Below are 17,181 nucleotides of genomic sequence, written 5' to 3' on the forward strand. Positions count from 1 at the left end.
TAAGCTTCACTACTACTTCACTGCTCAGTCACATCCAGAAGCTGGATGTGATTAATTGCATGCAAGACAGCAGATGTAGAAATTCAAAATATGAAAAACTGGAAGGTTTCAGCAGAGCTGCTGAAGTAGATGGGAGTAGGATCATCAATTATCTTAAGCATGTTCTTGAACCGTCTTCAAAACTAATACAGCATTCAGTGGCTACAGAGGAACTGTCAGTCTACTCTCCAATACTCTCCCATGTAAAGTTGCCTTTCCCACAGTTCTGGCAAATATGTTGAAAATGTTGTCCGGTAATAGACTGTGGTTTCTCTTAGACAACTATTTCACAAGCTTTGTAACTTGAAATGCTAAAAGTACAATCTTTCAATGGTACCTTTTTCCTTCAATGACAGTAGATGAAGCAGAAATTAAAAACCCACGTATTTAATTACTTTTAGCCACAGAGGATTCCAGTTGTATTCTAGTATGACAAAGCCACCCTGGGAGAAGAGAATTATCATAAACCAGCGACTTATTCTTACAGAGGTGGTTTGTTTGACTACATTTAAGTAAGTAGTCAAGGGTAGACAGTAATCTATTCGAGGGTAGTATTTGCAACCTACATAAGAAACTATAAATTATAACAGAAGAACAATACTGAAATGCCAACTAAGCCAAAAAGTTTCACGTAACTTCAGAAGTCTGGGCATCCCCTGTCCCAAGTGCCAAAACTGCCTATGAATTTTAAATAGTTACAGAAAAGTCAGCTTTGCCCAGGATGCTGAAGAAGTTCACATCTAATAATTACAGACCTGGTTGCTGCCATCAACAGCAGGCTATCAAACTGTTGATAATTATTACTGCATTGCAAAGGGTAACAATACAAAGAAACAGATTGCAGAAACATGCAAGAAGGTGCAGCAGTCTCCTTTATCAGCATATCAGCATAATCATTACCATCCACTGTGGATTCCACAGTAGAAAATTGCAAAAGTAACAGCAAAATAACCATAAAGTGTCCCTGGAGGAACCAGGGAAATACTGAGGGCCTGTGACCATGCCAAGCTTATCTTCTCGACTACACCATATGAAGTCTAACAATACCAAAGCCACGAGACTGTCACAATCTGCACCTTTAAGTGGACTCAGGATCCTGGTGTCACTGTTCATATGGCAATTAGTGATTGCACACAAAAAAACAAATGTATTCTCAGGATTTGATACTTTGACAAACAGAAAAGGAGTTATTCAAAATAGCAAGCGTCTACATTCCAGCACCATTACTTGTGAATGTGGAATTAGAAAACTTGGCTACCTCAAACAAAAACAAAACAAAACTAACAACTGATATATGCACTTCCCTGCCTTATAATGAAATTCCTTCATTTCAGGGCAGTCCAGCAGTCAATAATAAATCAGGTATTTGCATAGCACATTACAACGTTTTACAAAATTGACAGTATTTGAGAAACTGTGCCACCATCAAGCGATTTCTCTGTTCAAGACCTAGCATTTACGCAACTCCCTAAGACTCCTCTGATAACAACAAATGTCTATTCTATAAGCCCTCTGAATCATTACAACAACTAAATGTCCCACCCAAACACATATGGCTGTACTGTGTAGCTGACAAGAAATTCTAGGATCAATTTCCCTTTTAATGTGCAGATCACCTTTAAAAATTACTACTTTCAAGTTAGTCGCTATATTTTTGATCAATAAAGACCACTAACCACTTGTGCGCTCATACTATGATGGTTTTGGCATGCCATATTGCATTCCAATTTCAAGATACAAACCACAAAATTTTTTGGCTTACATTAGTAGAATGCTGTGGCTGAGTCTTCATAGTAACATCCTACAATTTCTCACTCCCAGCTGCAACCAGAGTTGAGAGTTTAGAGGAGAGTGCATCTGTACATATGAAGTCCAACCTGCAATGCCTCACACAAACAAGCCATTCAATTAGCCTTGCATCAACCTCAGGAAGTAAAAATTATGCCCGAAATGTGTAGTTAAATTAGGCTTTATTACAAAATACTTAGTCTTGCAGTGTTCTTTCAGTATGAATGGATCACTGAATGCAGCAAGGCAGAAACCTGAAATCTAGAAAGAACTGGATACCACAACCAGGCTGTTACTGTTATGTAAAAATATTATCATCCATAAAGCAGCTGCACGGCCCTTTTCATTAATTTCTCAGAAAAGGAAAAACCAAAAATGACATAAAACTTAAGCTGCAGTTGAATTTTGTTTCTGAATTAAGAACATTACGGAGAACAGCTGTATATGCCCTTGGCGTAACCGCTCCAAGTGCTATACAATAGCACATGCAATGGGAGGGGGATCATTTTGTTTCACCATCATCAATATTTAACTAGCAAAAACGCAATGGATTTCTTGGCAGAGTGAGAACTCACACTGACGTAGCAGCAGCATGGTGTCAAAAATAAAATGAGCTCACATTCAAAGGGTAAATTCTTAACCCACGAATGTGTTAGACACATCTAACTCTTGCAGCACAGCAAGCACTGCATGCAAAGTTTTATCTTGCTTTTATCTAGCTAATGGGCTGCATCTTAGCTCTTTGATGAAGGCCGTACCAACTTAAGCCCAGAGTTTAATCAAGTTGTTAGAATGTCCAAACTCTTGTTCATAGTCAGCACAGTCTTCTAAGGCAAACTGCTCTCCACTTTGAAAATTCTCATCAAGCTGTAAGTGTAAGGAAACGAACTTCCATCAATAGGATATGACAGCACTACCAACCCGTACACCAGATGTTCATGTTAACTCATTTTTTGTAAGAGCCAGTTTAATCAAATGATGTCTGGACAGAATGAATGATAAGACTGTTTTGTTTACCCCTTACATACACATGCCATAATCAAAGGTAAGATTCTAACCAGATCTAATACTGACTTCTTAGTATATGATATTTAACAACTGATGAAAACTTAGATCTGAGATAAACAAAAGAGATTACAGGCTCAAATTCACATAAAAGAAGTCAGAAGGAAGCAGTTTTAATCGTAATGGCAGAAGACACATCGAGACAGAAAGAAGCACGAATAACTAAAGACTTCACAGAGTAACACAAAGCTGGTTCCCACAGTGATAACGGTGTAAACAGTAACCTGAAATCTCCTTTGTAAAAGAAGATTTGCCTTAAAGTACATATTTTATTCATACATTTGTTTAAATTAGGGGAGGATTTAAGCCTAAACTCACTGTTTGTTCAACCTCCTCCCTCCTTAAGGATGGCTATTGATTTACATGATAGTTTCAACTGAACTTACTGGTGGAGAAAAAAAAATTAAGAGATTATAGACAAATATATCATCATTGTTGTCTTTGTAGCTCAGTATTTTTCCATCAGATCGTAATCCTGGAGGGGCTCATTTTCAGATCCCCATTTTTTCATGCAGATCTTCTACCCCCCTGTGGCAATAACATTTTTAGAATTAAAACAGACTTTCAACTTGCACCACAGGGAGGATTTTTGATGGAACATCGAATTAAAAAATATGTGGTGGCAGTTCACAAGTTGAATGATGTATCAACTTCTGGAAAGCAGTACTTTTTCCTCTTTAATCTTAAAGTTGTGAGAAAAAAAAATCTCAAACCTGTACTTGCTGCTCCGATGATTACTTAAAAAAACAAGGAGAAAAATACTATTGATAGGAGAAGTTGGATTCACTGAATCAATTAAATCAGGGTCTGTATAGGCAGTAGGATTTTGGTATACCTCTCAAAGGGATCAAGCTTTACTGTACTTGCAGCAACATTTGCTTAATAGCTGCCTACTGTTCAACAAAATTGGTAAACAACAAACAACACTGGCTTTGCAAATTCATCCTGTAAGGTAAAACGGAAGAGAAGCAGTACCTGTTCAGGTATAAGATCAGTCCGAACAGAGTTCAGAAAGTACTAACCAGTTTTAGTTACAATGTTCCAGATAATGCTGTTTTAAAAATGCCAAGTTATCCTACTTATATACTCACCTAATACCTTAATTGACTAAAAGACTAGGCATCATCCATGTATAAGATCATGACTTCAGCACTGCACATACAGTAAAGCCAAAGATTAGTTTACCCCATTAACACACCTACACATCCATATTATAGGTTCTGTGTCGTGACAAACAGAACTACAGCAACTGTTAATTTCACACTGACTGTTTCTTTAGAGACAGCAGCTTCTGCTGTTATGTAAACTACAAAGGTTTTGCTGAATAAATCCAAAAATTGAAGGGCTAATTACTTTAAGGACAAATAACCACTCAGGAAATGGAAGCCAACAAAATTTGGATATTATTAAAAAAAATTGTTAAGAAGGATGTACTGTTTATGACATGAACATTTTCATAGTTGCAGTAAACAAAATTTTAAGACTGTAACTCAGTCCCCAGTAGTCTAAAGGTACGCTCCTAAGAATGAGGTCATACACATAGGAAAAGAAATTTAGACACCATGTCAATCTAAAGCTTATACTGTCCCTTTCAAGCATTACAAAAGGCACTCAGTACTTCCACTGAGTGTGTCATACGGTCACCTGAAAAGATCAAAATTCCCGCATTTTGTTTTTCCTAGAAAACTCCTTTGTCAAGATTTTTTTCTATTCCAAGCAGAAAGACAGTTTTTTCCTGGAATAGGACACACACATACAAAAAAAAAAAAAAAAAGGGCAACTTGAACCATTAAGTTTTTCTTGTTTGTTAACTTTTGAGTTTTACTTTTATAGTTAATGGATTAATTTTATAGTCAAAGGATTAATTATAATAATCCTCAATTAATGAATCAAAATAGATTAGCAGGAAACAGGCTAGAAGGAGTCTGACAGAAACAACCCCCCATACTCCACTAGAATTAACTAAAGATTCATCAGTATTTATAGATATGGCTATTATATAGTATATTTTATTTGAATTGTGATTTCATAAATGTGAGAAGTCTTTTAATACAAAACATTACAAGTCCCAATTCTGCTCTTGGATCAGCATGACAGCCCTCACAGTCCACACAGCCTCAAACCTAATCACAGAATAGCAAACCACAAACAGAACCATTTAATGCACAGCACAAATCATCTCTCTAGTAAATTTTACCACTTCAGCTACCCCACTAGATTTATCACAAAGGGTACTAATCCCTATCTCTGAAAGCAAGAATAATGCTACATTTTACTAAATTAACGCAGCTTTAGCTTAACTGCAAAGTAGCTCCAGGCTCTTGGAATATGTATGTTGTAACATTGTAAAGCATAAATCAGTAGTCAATGGAATTGCCAATGGACTGCCACAGGAAGGGGAAAAAAAAAGATCAGGTCCATGGCCAACAGTAGAGACACTGGCAACTGGGTGTGTATTATGCTATGTCGATAAGTATAATTTCAAATATTGCCAAGACTTCTTTAAGACAAGTTTTTAGTATTTAACATGCTGTCTATAGAGTCTAGAAACACAAAAGGTCTACTCATTCTTGGTGCAACTGCTACACATTTATCAAATAACGTGATTTTTTTTTGGTAGTAATTAATTCTGACATTTATGAAGTAGAATCAGTTGAGACTAATTTAGCAACAATGGATTTTTCTTCCAAGATGCACAGAAATCGAACTGTTGTGCCTATCTAAATTAGTATCATTAGCATAATAAAGGCATGCACTTCAGAAAATCAGCATCTTAAAATGCTCTTTAAATAAACATTATTATACCTTGTTTACTTGTTTCTGCCTTAGCCTGCTTTCTCATTAACATTTACTATGGCACCTCTTACCACCTCTCCAACATCAAATTGCTTCCTACGGACAGCCCAGTATCTCTTCCCTTCCCCTACAAAAATAAAAAAAAACAACCAAACAAACATGCTCACATTCACCTTCCTGCAACTCATTGCTAATAATGGTGCATTACCAAAATTAATGTTTCTTGGGGCCTTTATACTCTCTCTCCACTCATTTTACCTCTCTGTATGAGCAATGAATTCAGAAAGATTCTTGGCTGTACCAAAACATGTCAGTCAAAATACATGTCCCACAAGACTGCCTCCCTCAGAACTGTCTAAACCAAGCGCTTCTTGCACAGAACTTGTATCTAATGTTGATGAAAGAACCTTTACTCGCTGTCATGTATAATTACACCATGATAACTGCACTGGATTAATGGTGTATATACTATACAAATGATAAAGAGAAGTTGGAGTATAGGAACGGGTGTGCAAGGGGACATTACCTCTCTCCCCAAAGACCTTTTGGAAATCACAAACGATAATATTTATTAATAGTTTTTTAAATCTTCATTAGATTTTAATTTCTCCTCTATACTACTGTATATTGGCTTTTTAGAGCACATAATCTTTATTTTTTATCAAAACTATTAAAACAAAGTTTTAATAAAATATTAAAATCACTTCAAATATTTATGTTATTATACTAAATTTTTAAAGTCATATTAACAAAGTTATTGTGAAATTAAAAAAAAAAAACACACCACACCACGAAAAAACACCAAGTTATCTGCAGTCAAGACACATCCCTTAACATCTCCAGTCACAACCTCACCAAATTATCATATCAACTGCCCTATAAATTTTAAGACTGTACTTTGAAATATCAAGACTTGGAAGCAGCCATATCTCTTTCTTTGAACAGTAACTTAAATAAAATAAAAAAAAGATTCCTACAGAAGAGCTACAAGTTTTTAACTGTCACTTCCACCAACTTATTGTAAGCTGAAAGTGATACTTGAAAAACATACAGAGTTCATTTGCAGTAGCTCTTTATCCTAAAAGAACTGTTCTGTTAGCCGTTAATCTATCAGAATCTTACAAGAAACACCGTATTTCATGTTTTATAAACAACACCTCTGAATGCAAAAGCCTTCAAAGTATAAGTTCTCAAAGGTTTTCCAATACAAGTTTAATTTATAAAACTCAGCTTCTTTGGAAGAACACCTTCACTTCTCAATCGCTTTGAAGACTGAAGTTTTATTACCGTAGTCAGAAATAAAAAAAAACAACAACAACATATATCCCTTTTTAACATTAATTTCTTTAACTTGTAATTAGCATATTTAATTCAAACCACATTTGAGTAAACTGGAGTTGCAAGTATTCTCCCAAAACCTGAACCATTAGTTCACGCACATCTTATGAAGTTGATCATATGTGATTTTTGATGCAGCGCTACAGGAGATTAACATCCAGGTTCATAAAGATGTATGAACTATTGCATCCACTGTTTAGGGAGAAATTTGAACTGACACCTACCTAATCTGATGGGAATGCATATATATTTACTAGGCTGCACACTTAAGCAGCTGAGAGAAGAGCCCCTCAGCTTTGTTTTGCTTCCCTGACATTGTGAATTCAAACTCCAACTCTAAATTAGGCAGCCCAAGGAGAGGAAAGTACGCTACCCATGTTCTAGTCACGTGGTCTCACCAGTTCAGTATGGAGTGCCCGAGAGGATCTGTCCTCCCTTTGGTCGCAGTTCTATGTATTCCCCACCCCAGCACTCATCAGGCCCTTGGCTGAGCCATGTCAACGTGCTAATTCAGCAGAAAGTTAATGCAGCAAAAAATAGAGAACAGCTGAGGCTTTCCCTGCTATTTTTTCTTGCAAAATTAGCATACTGAAATGGCTAAAAAAGGTTCAACAAGTATGAGAAGTAGCACAAGAAAGCAAGCAGGAGGGACAACAGGAACTGCAGCACAGCAGCAACCTGGCAGTCAGATGTAATTAGGCTCCCATAGAAGCCTAACTTTTGTTTCTTCAGAAAGTTTAAATAGCCTTTGGTCCCCCATCAGAAAGTTCAAAGCTCCTGATCGTGTTCTTTGGACAGAGATGTACAGAAAAATACACGCTTATGGCTGAAGAGGTCATCTGTTTTAATGTCAAAGCTCTACTCCTTTCTTCATTCGTAACTCATTACTTTACCTTATAACTGAATTAATTTCAAACTATTAGGCTTTTTGCCCAGAAAAGGATGGTCTAATTCCATTGTCCCCAGACACACTCTCCTGACACGAAACCAGCAATAAAACCGCTCTTGGACCAAGAAGCAAGGGACAGAGGATAGAGCTCATGGGATGGGGGAAGATTTGGAAGATAGGGTAAATAGAGCTGCGCAGTCCATATTGCCAGCTGCCCTGCAGTTATCTGGCTCAGACACATTGTGAAACTAAATTCTAACCAGCTTCCTGGCTCAGCTGATTTTTAGAAACTCCAAGTTTAGTTGTCTGGTTAACCCCCTGCATAAATAAGTAACAAATATATAAATGAAGATCTGCCCACTTATGAGGGTACACGGTGTTAGAATGCAGTGCCCTGAACCTCAGGGAACATTTTTATTTGCCAATCCTGTCACCTAAAATAAAAAAAAAACTAAGTAAAACTAAGTTTAGCGTGAAGAGGTGTGAACCCAGGTCAGGATCTCCATCCTGTGGGTAAATAAAAAGTCATGTTCCTCAGGACCCTCTAAAAGTAAGAAAATCTCACAGGGGGGGGGAAAAAAAAATATTATAAGTCGTCTACCTGTTTCCACAGTTTCAGTCTCAATTTCTTGTTCCTCTGCTACATCTTGCATCAGGTAAGTCTCATCATCATAAACCAGCACCTGAGCAGCATAACCCTGTTCTAGTCTGGCACTAGGAACTGGCTCCACAATCACTGCTGGGAATTCAGAGACTGGCTCATTTTCCTACAGAAAGAAAAAAAAACAAAAACAAAAACAAAAAACCACACTCTCAATACTGCACTGTTGAACTCTACAGCAATATTTTCCTCTTATGCTCTTACATATTTTATGGAATAATGACAATAATTTTAAAGATTTTTAAAGGAAATTTTCTTCTAAAGCAAGAGATTAAAAAAATAAAAGATAGCTTATCACCCACAAAAGGGACCTGCCTGAATCTCAAAAATATCTTCCTGGTTTTAAGCACTTAAAATTTAAAGCACCAGACAGCTTTAAGACATTGAAAAAGAGCAAGCTTTCTACTTAAGACATTCAGCTGTGGGAAGTGTTTCTTCTCCCTCCGCTTCACAAAATGTAATCAACGCTTTGTGTGTGTACTGCAACATACCTACATCTGACCTCTATTTTATGAACACTCATGTTTTGGATTAAGTACGTAAGCTATCACAAAAGAACTGGCTACTTCAAAGCCCATATGCCTATCTCTACTTATTTAAGGTTCAAAATGTCTGTAACAGCACATTTAATCTGTTGAAGTGTTGCAGAAGTGGAACCCTGCCAGATTTAATTTACTATGAGCTACAGTATAGTAGAATATATTTATTATTTGTTGATAAGAATGCAAAAAATGAGCAAATACATCACCTTGGCTAACTCTGAAAAAGGTCCTCGTATTGTTCTGCTCATCTCATTCTACACCTCAAGACACATTTGAGCTCTTTAAAGAGATGCCTAGTACAGAATTTAATTTTGTAAACCCAGTCTACAGTTGTACTGCAGACTTAAAGACTTAATGCTTCCACTTCTCTCTGATAACAAAATCTAATAAAAGATATTTGAAAAATGGGCTGTTCCCTTCATCCTCACACGAGAATCTCTAACCCTTTTCACTTGCTTTTGCAGGAAGTTTACAGTTAGTTTTTCTTCAAATTAAGATAAAAGGTGTAAAGTTTGTTAGTAAATGAATGCTCTTTATTTTTCTAACCTCTTTATTTTTTATTCCATTGCTGTCGAACTCCAGGCCAGGGCCTCCAGTGTCAATCACCGCTGACGTCATGGTGCATCCCCTGAAGTCGCTTTGAGTGCTACCCTGAAGACAGTAATGCTGACAACCGGAGGTTATCCAAGGCTTAAATCACAATCCACTTCTGTTAAACAGCTAGGCAGAGGTGGCTGAAACACAAAATAATTTTAAGGAAGTTATTCGCAGAGTTTATATTCAAAAGTCTTCCAACATTTCTGAAAGCTATTGCATGCTACATCTCTACATCAAACAAGGTCTTCAGTGAACATAACAGATGCATCCGAACGTGCTGAGTTTGGTAAAGTTAACACTGAACATTGCCACGCAACACAAGTGTCACACTAACTTCTAGTACTAAGGTAATAGATTTTCAGTTTAGTTCTTCACAATTGGTTAAATTTCACACAAGTCTAAAAACAAATAATATCCTCAGATATTTTTCCATCAGTCAAATCCATGAATTTCTCACTGAGGTCAAATATCAGCTAGTTTTTTTGAGACATACATACGTTTGAGTTAGTGCAGCTTATCTAAAGTTACTGTTTTCCTATTAAATTAGGAGACTTTTTGTTACATTTGCTTCTTTGTTCTACTAGTTTCATAGTCATTTCATAAAGCTACAGTTTCACAACTAGTTTGACAAAGCTTTCAAACACACTGCCTCTTTTAAGCAATGCATATATAATACACACCTCACAAATACATACCTAATTTCTAATCTACAGTTTTCTTTGAAATAAAAAGTATTGTAGCACTTCCTTCTACCCCCCCCCCCCCCCCCCCGAAAAAATTCTTAGGAACCCCCAAAAAAGTAGTTCCACATCATAATGCTTTAATTTAGGTATACCATGAACTCACTGAAGTTACAAAGATATATATAACCTCCACCTTCGTGAATTTCTTCAAAACTAGATTAACAGCAGTGCTTTGTTTCTAAACAACTGCTATTTATTTATTCTGAATAAATATTATTACTCATATCCTGTCTTTGGAAGAGACAAATAATCTGTGTTCATAAGCCTTGTGATGTGAGGAGCAGTTTACTACTTCAAGATGCAAACTAAGAAGTTTGGCTTCTTAGCTGTACAACAGAAAGCACATACTCCATGCGAGACATAAGAACCCAATCTGATATCAATTACTGTTGCAAGTAACTCCACTGAGATCAATGCTTTATAACAGAAGCCAGAATTTAGCCCAGCATTTTTAATAAAATCCATCCATTTAGAAAGCTAGCACAATCACCAAGGTCTGCAAGAAAACAGGATCTACCAACACATACAGAAGAAAAAAAATTATAATTAATACTCCAATGGGTAAACTCAATAAGCCTGCTTTTCAAGAGCAGGCAGCCAGCTTAAACTAAATTAATCTCGCACATATAAGGACAAGCTAGCTCAGATTCATGCAGAGTAACTGGGATTCCTATGGGCATGGAAATCTTTATAGGCACAATAGCTTAGGCATGCTAGTAAAAACTACAATTACTGATCTCCCAGACTGGATGTCAACTAAGCAAGAAAGTCAACACAAATTATTATGCCAAAACTGTTTAAAAAGTTTCATTTAACAAGGTATTAAGGATCCTTCAGCACACCATAAAAATATGCTCAGAAAGGCATCATTTATGTTATGATACCAACTTAGCACACAAAGTCAGTAGCCACACAGTGGATGGCAGGTTACTACAAAAACACACCAAAAAACAACAGCAGCAACAAAACCCCACCAAACAACAACACACACACACACACACACACGGGACAACAGAGTAAGTTATTCCTAGTTTTCACCCATACACATACACACAAAAAGGAGAATAAATTCTGATAGCAGCTTTCTAGGCAATTAATTCTCACAAAACAAAACTCAAGAACAGGAGATTATCTTAAATCACTGTCATAGTAGCAGCAGAATAAGCACAAGATATGTCTCAAAAGAAAAAAAAATATGCAACTTAGAACAAAAAAATTAGGCACTTTGTTTACATATGCAGTCAGCTAGACATGAGAAAGCATGATGCATACCCAAAAATATTTCATTTGTAATAGCACAGAAAAACCAACATGGTAGTACTTTATTTTCCATTGTTTCGTTTGTGAAGCTAGCACCACTTTTTGATTATCAACACTTTCCTTGATAAAAGAGAAAGCAAATACCTCCTCTGCTCCCCAAACAAGACTGAAGCTGGAAAATCTTTAACCAGCATCCTTGCAGCCACACACACCTGTCACCCTCCAGGCTTTCAGCACAAAAAGTCTATCCTTACCTGCCTATCAATTACCACATTATCTCAAAAGTCTTTAAATTCAGAAATAGGTAAAGTAGGAAAACACCTGTTTATGAATACACTAAAATAATAAATCAGGAGGAAAAAAAAAAAAAAAGAATCACTATTACCTTAAAAGGACTTTTTCCTCTTGTACGGTTTTCCATCTACATCCACACTAGAAATACTGCCAAGCAACCATAACCCAAAAGAGAAGTCCAAAGAATGGAAATTATATTTCAGTTTGGAAGCACAGCCTCCAACCAAGTTCAAACATCGGCATTACTCCAACAACTCAGACTTGTATCTATGTAAGAAGATACAGCACTTTCTGTAGTACCTTTAAGCATGTCACAAAGCTAATTTGGTTCTCATGCAGTATATTAATGCAAATAAACAATCATGCACTAGACCATGTGTACTGTATATTCATATTATATGTACAATAATCCCACACAGGTGGCCAAACAGCTGCCAAATTGTAACAACTGAAAACACTTAATACTGTGTACTAGATCAGTTTATGTCAAAAACCTGCTATTTCTGTCTCCTAGGTAACAAGAAGTTTAGATTACTTTTGTGCTGATTTATCTCTACATGAATTGCTAATTACCTATAGAAGTGAACATAGGGCAATGCAGGAACGTAAATGATAATCCTCATTTTCCAGTTGCAGCAGAAATTCATAGTAAGAACCTTACAGAGGAAAATACGCAGAAGAAAGAGTGAGATGCTAAACATTAGCACTCGTTAAAAGGACAGTATCTTCAGACTGATGCCACAGAACAGTCCAGGCAAGGAATAAATGAAAGACCCAGTCTTTATATAACAGTATTTGAACTTCATACTAAGAGTCCTGCTATTCAGCAGCCTTTTCAAAACCCTGACTGGGTGGGGAAAAAGGCAAGCCCACTGGCCAGCAAGTGGGAGAGTTTCACTTCAGTCTGGTTTAGAAGTTCTAGGTTAAAACAAACTCACAAACACACCCCACACACCTAAGCGTATGTTAGATTCCTGCAGAAGCACCCCTTTCTGAACGAACGAGCTAAGCATCTCCCCTCTTCCCTTTCCCTCAGCAGTATGTCCTTGTGGAACACTTCCCACCTATCCCTCGATTTTCAGTAGAATAATTAATCTCTTTCCCATCCTCTCTATAGCAAGTCACAACTAATTTGACTTCTGTGAAAGGAAAAGACTGCCTAGCCACTTTCAGAAATCAGTTCCAAAATTCACATTTCCCAAAGCTAACTGAGACAAAAAGGCCAAAAGACAATTAGACTCAGATTCTTAAGAGATGATTCTGGTTTGTAAGAAAACAGGTTATCTCTGGTGATACAATTAGCCAGCATAGAAGCTGATTCAAACTATGACTGGTTTTGAATTACAAAACAATATCATTTTTGAAAGATTGGGGGGGAAGGAAACAACAACCAACCAAACAACAAAAAACACACACTACAAATTTAATTCCTCTCTGGACATGTGCTTACAACAAAGCAAAATATTGAAGAACATCAGAGGGGGGAAAAAAAAAAAAAAAAGAAAATATCTAACATTTCCAAAAGAGATGACCAAATCATTTTGTCACAAATCTGACATCCACTCCTGTTCTTCCTGGTCATAGAAAATGCAGAAAGAAACTAGCTCTGGAACATTTGGAATATCCCTTACAGCAGGGAAAACATTTTTACTGCGTCATCAGTTATTTTTATACATATCTCACGGGAAAACAAAAATAAGCCTAGGTGCTCTCACACTCAAAAAAAAAAGCTAAAAATACAAAAATCTGAATCTTGAAGCCACACTCTCTGCCTCAACATCAAGAAGTTTCTAACTGTACCACTACAAAAGACACAACAAAGACTCAAAGTTTTTGATAGTTTTCACTAGTCAATAAGATCAATTACAGCATGTACATCTTCAGAGGCTACAGGACACTTGTCATAAAGGCAGCAAAATACCAAACAGTTTACTCATATATTTAATAGTACATTTATATGGCTTACATTATGTATCTGAGTGTCTGCCTACAGGAAATCCAAACGCTCTTCTTATGTTTCAGCAGCTACCAGAAGCTTAAAAACACTGCAAATCACAACTGTGATGAACACATAGCAGTCCCACAAAAACTAAGTCAATCCCCTGTGCATAACCACCTATCAAGTTAACAGTGAAGCAAACATGCAGTTGATCAGAATAAAAAATAATAATTGAAAAAACAGTGTGGAAAGGATGGCAGAGTGTCACCTCTACCAGGCCAGACTCAAACCAAAGTTATTTAGGACTAGCTTCAAAATATAACTCTAAATACAAATCTGCAAATAGTTTAATAATGCACTTTTATTTAAACTGAAATAAATTTGAGAAAAAGATGCACACACTCATACCCACACACGAAAACAAGACAAACATGCAGAAGACTGGGCAGCAGTGATCAGAGGCAGCTGCTCCCGCAGCACTCAGAAGAAACATAAGAGTACTTGGAACAATGTCCCCCTTTTATTCAGCTGGCATCCCAAATCCCGAGGAGAGATTTATGTGGATACCTACACAGATGCAACCGCAAGAGCGGGACTGCAGCCAGCAGTAGCATCACACACAACTTTTTCCAAAAAGGCCTTCCTTTGGTTTAGTCAAAAAGAAGTTAAGGAAACGGGCTTGAAAGTGAAATTAGTTGTACGTACAGAAATACACCAGCCAAGATCATTGCAGAATCCCATTAACTCTAACAAGGCTTCCAAGGGTACAAAGGTGGTCTTTCATAGGCAGCACCTCAAACATACCAGTACATGTCACTATCACTCCAGTACATATAAACCATAGTGCACACTGTAAAAAGTTTTTTGTGTTGACTGAAAGTTCTTTTTAAAGACATTTTCCCAGATATTTTTTTACAGCTCTGCCTAACTGATCCACACTGACATTTGTAGAAGACATGCTGGGTGTTTTGAAACTCAGAACAAGTCTAAAAACTGAAAAATTAAGTTACTGTATAAGTTGAGAGCAAAGAAAAAAATTAAACTTGTAAGTAGCTAAAGAATCAGGGGGTGACCTCAAAAAGAGGATACAAAGTAAATTTATGCATTCACAACATCAGGGGAACAAAACAGACAATCCATGCAATTTATAGTACCTTATAAATTACACCAATCACTAAAAGTTACTGAAAACGAAATACAAATGAGGAACCACCAAAGCAAGTAGTCCTGGCCACATCACACTTCAGAAGTCTCCATACAACAAGGCAATAATTTTATTTCTGAATGCACAGAAATTACCACACTGGATCAAATCAATGATGTACCAAATCCAGTAAGAAACTAGAGGAACTCCTTCCATACATATCTAATTTGATAATCTGACCATCCAAAGTTTGCTCTGAAACCTCAATAGCTAAAGCTGATGAGCCCCAAAACATATAAGCTTATAATCACTTAAAAACTATTAACGTTCTGCAAAAAGCTTTGTGGCTTCAGCAGGCTGCTTCTGGACCTTCCCGTATTTCATCCTATTAGCAGGCTCTCTTCCCACTGCTCTCTATTTAAAGATCCCCTGAAACCTTCTCTTTCCTCTGACAGAAGTCTCATACACGTACCCTTACTTTGTACCAGCACTTCTCTTTCCACCGTGTCAATTGTTGGTCCTTAACATCCATTTCCACTCCCCAACAAGCCAGAGTAGAGAGCAATTATTCATCGTTTTACATAATAAAAGAGCAGAGACAGATGAAATTAAATGGTGAGGATGTGGCTTAAAAGAAAAAAACTAAAACCACAGACAGAAAAGAAGTGCACACAAACTATGCAATTCATTTTCATAGGATATTCTAGAGGTCAAAAGAGTAAATTATAAGATTTAAGTTAGACAGCTTTATGGAGGTAAAGGCCCTGAATGGCTTACACGACTATTAAACACAAAGATGCACACACAGTCTGAAGTTTAGGGACCTTCTGAACCAGATATTGCTGAAACCCGAGAGATTAAAAGAGTTATGTCACTGAAGGTACCATACAAAAAATCCTGTTCCCAGAACCTTTCCTAAACCATCTGATCCTGTCCACTATCAGAGATGGAGTGAGGGGAGAGGGAGGAAGAGGATTTTGGATCAGACCCATTAAGCACATTTTCTTAGACTTGTGTTTCTTTAAGATCCTTGAAATAAAGTTAAGTTTTGTGGTGGTAACAGTCACTCTCCTGCATAATAGACAGCTTCATGACATCCCTTCTCAAACAATTATTAGGGTATGCTGAAAAACCCATATAACAGACATTTCTAGACAGTGATCCAAAACTCTTACATTCTCCAAGCTTTCCCCAAATCACCGGTGTTCGCATTTCTGCCTCAATTCAAACCTATAGCATGCAAAAACGCCATTTCTACATTTTTTAGGGCATAGAAATATCTGAATTGCTTTGAAATTTTATTGTTAGTGTTGTTTTTATGAATCTTGAAGATTCTGTCTATATATATTCCTATATCCCTGGGCTCAACTTCATTCTATTTTATTTGTCTTGACTAACCAGGAGCTACCAAAGTCTGATGCATATATACACTAATCAGAAAGCGCCAAAAAAAGCTTTATGATTAAATTGCAACAAAGGTGAACAATTATGAGCACAAGGAAGACAGAGACCTCCAAAGCACTACAAGAGATGAACTCAGCGGATGGAGAACTCTGCTCGCAAACTGAATATTCTTAAACTGACAGTTGGCTTTGCTAAAGAAGTTTTAACGATTATAAAAAAAAAAAAAAAAAAAGTCACAAGGAGCGTGACAGTGACTAGCCATAAGGGAGGGCACAACACGCAGCGTGAAGAACTGAATTATTTAAGTGGCGGGGGGGGTTAAAAAAAAGAGAGACATGAGAGAACACACCCAAAAAGGTAACAGATAAACACGAACACCAGAGCTAACCCAAACATCTCACGGGCGCGGTAAGGCGTAATTAAAAATACGCCAGACTCGAGCTGTTTAGCCAGGCTACACCGGGGCAGGGCGACTACCAGGCCCGGCGGGGCTACCCCACCGCCCGCACGGCGGGACGGAGCTACGCATGACAGCCACCGGCCAGCCCGCCCGGGCTGCCATGTTCTCCCGACGCCCTGTGTAAACAAGGCGCTGCCCCCGCCGCTCTGCCCCGGCCCGGGAGGGGCAGCGGGGCCCGGGCCCGCCAGGCCGCCTCCACCGCCTCCCCCCCACCCCCGGGGC

General features: G+C 37.5%; 1 protein-coding gene across 1 annotated transcript in view; it reads right to left on the reverse strand.

Annotated features, from left to right (window-relative positions):
• Window positions 1–17,181, reverse strand: part of ELF2 (E74 like ETS transcription factor 2) — a 37,939-nt gene that overhangs the window by 20,218 nt on the left and 540 nt on the right. The window contains exons 2-3 of the mRNA XM_082482636.1: window positions 9,665–9,852; window positions 8,517–8,682 (exon numbers count right to left, since the gene is read on the reverse strand). Coding sequence (XP_082338762.1) covers window positions 8,517–8,682; window positions 9,665–9,736 — 238 coding nt within the window. The 5' untranslated portion in view covers window positions 9,737–9,852. The remainder of the gene's footprint in view (window positions 1–8,516; window positions 8,683–9,664; window positions 9,853–17,181) is intronic.

This window comes from Vanellus vanellus (genome assembly GCF_965231255.1).
Source record: "Vanellus vanellus genome assembly, chromosome: 4".
Taxonomy (NCBI): domain Eukaryota; kingdom Metazoa; phylum Chordata; class Aves; order Charadriiformes; family Charadriidae; genus Vanellus; species Vanellus vanellus.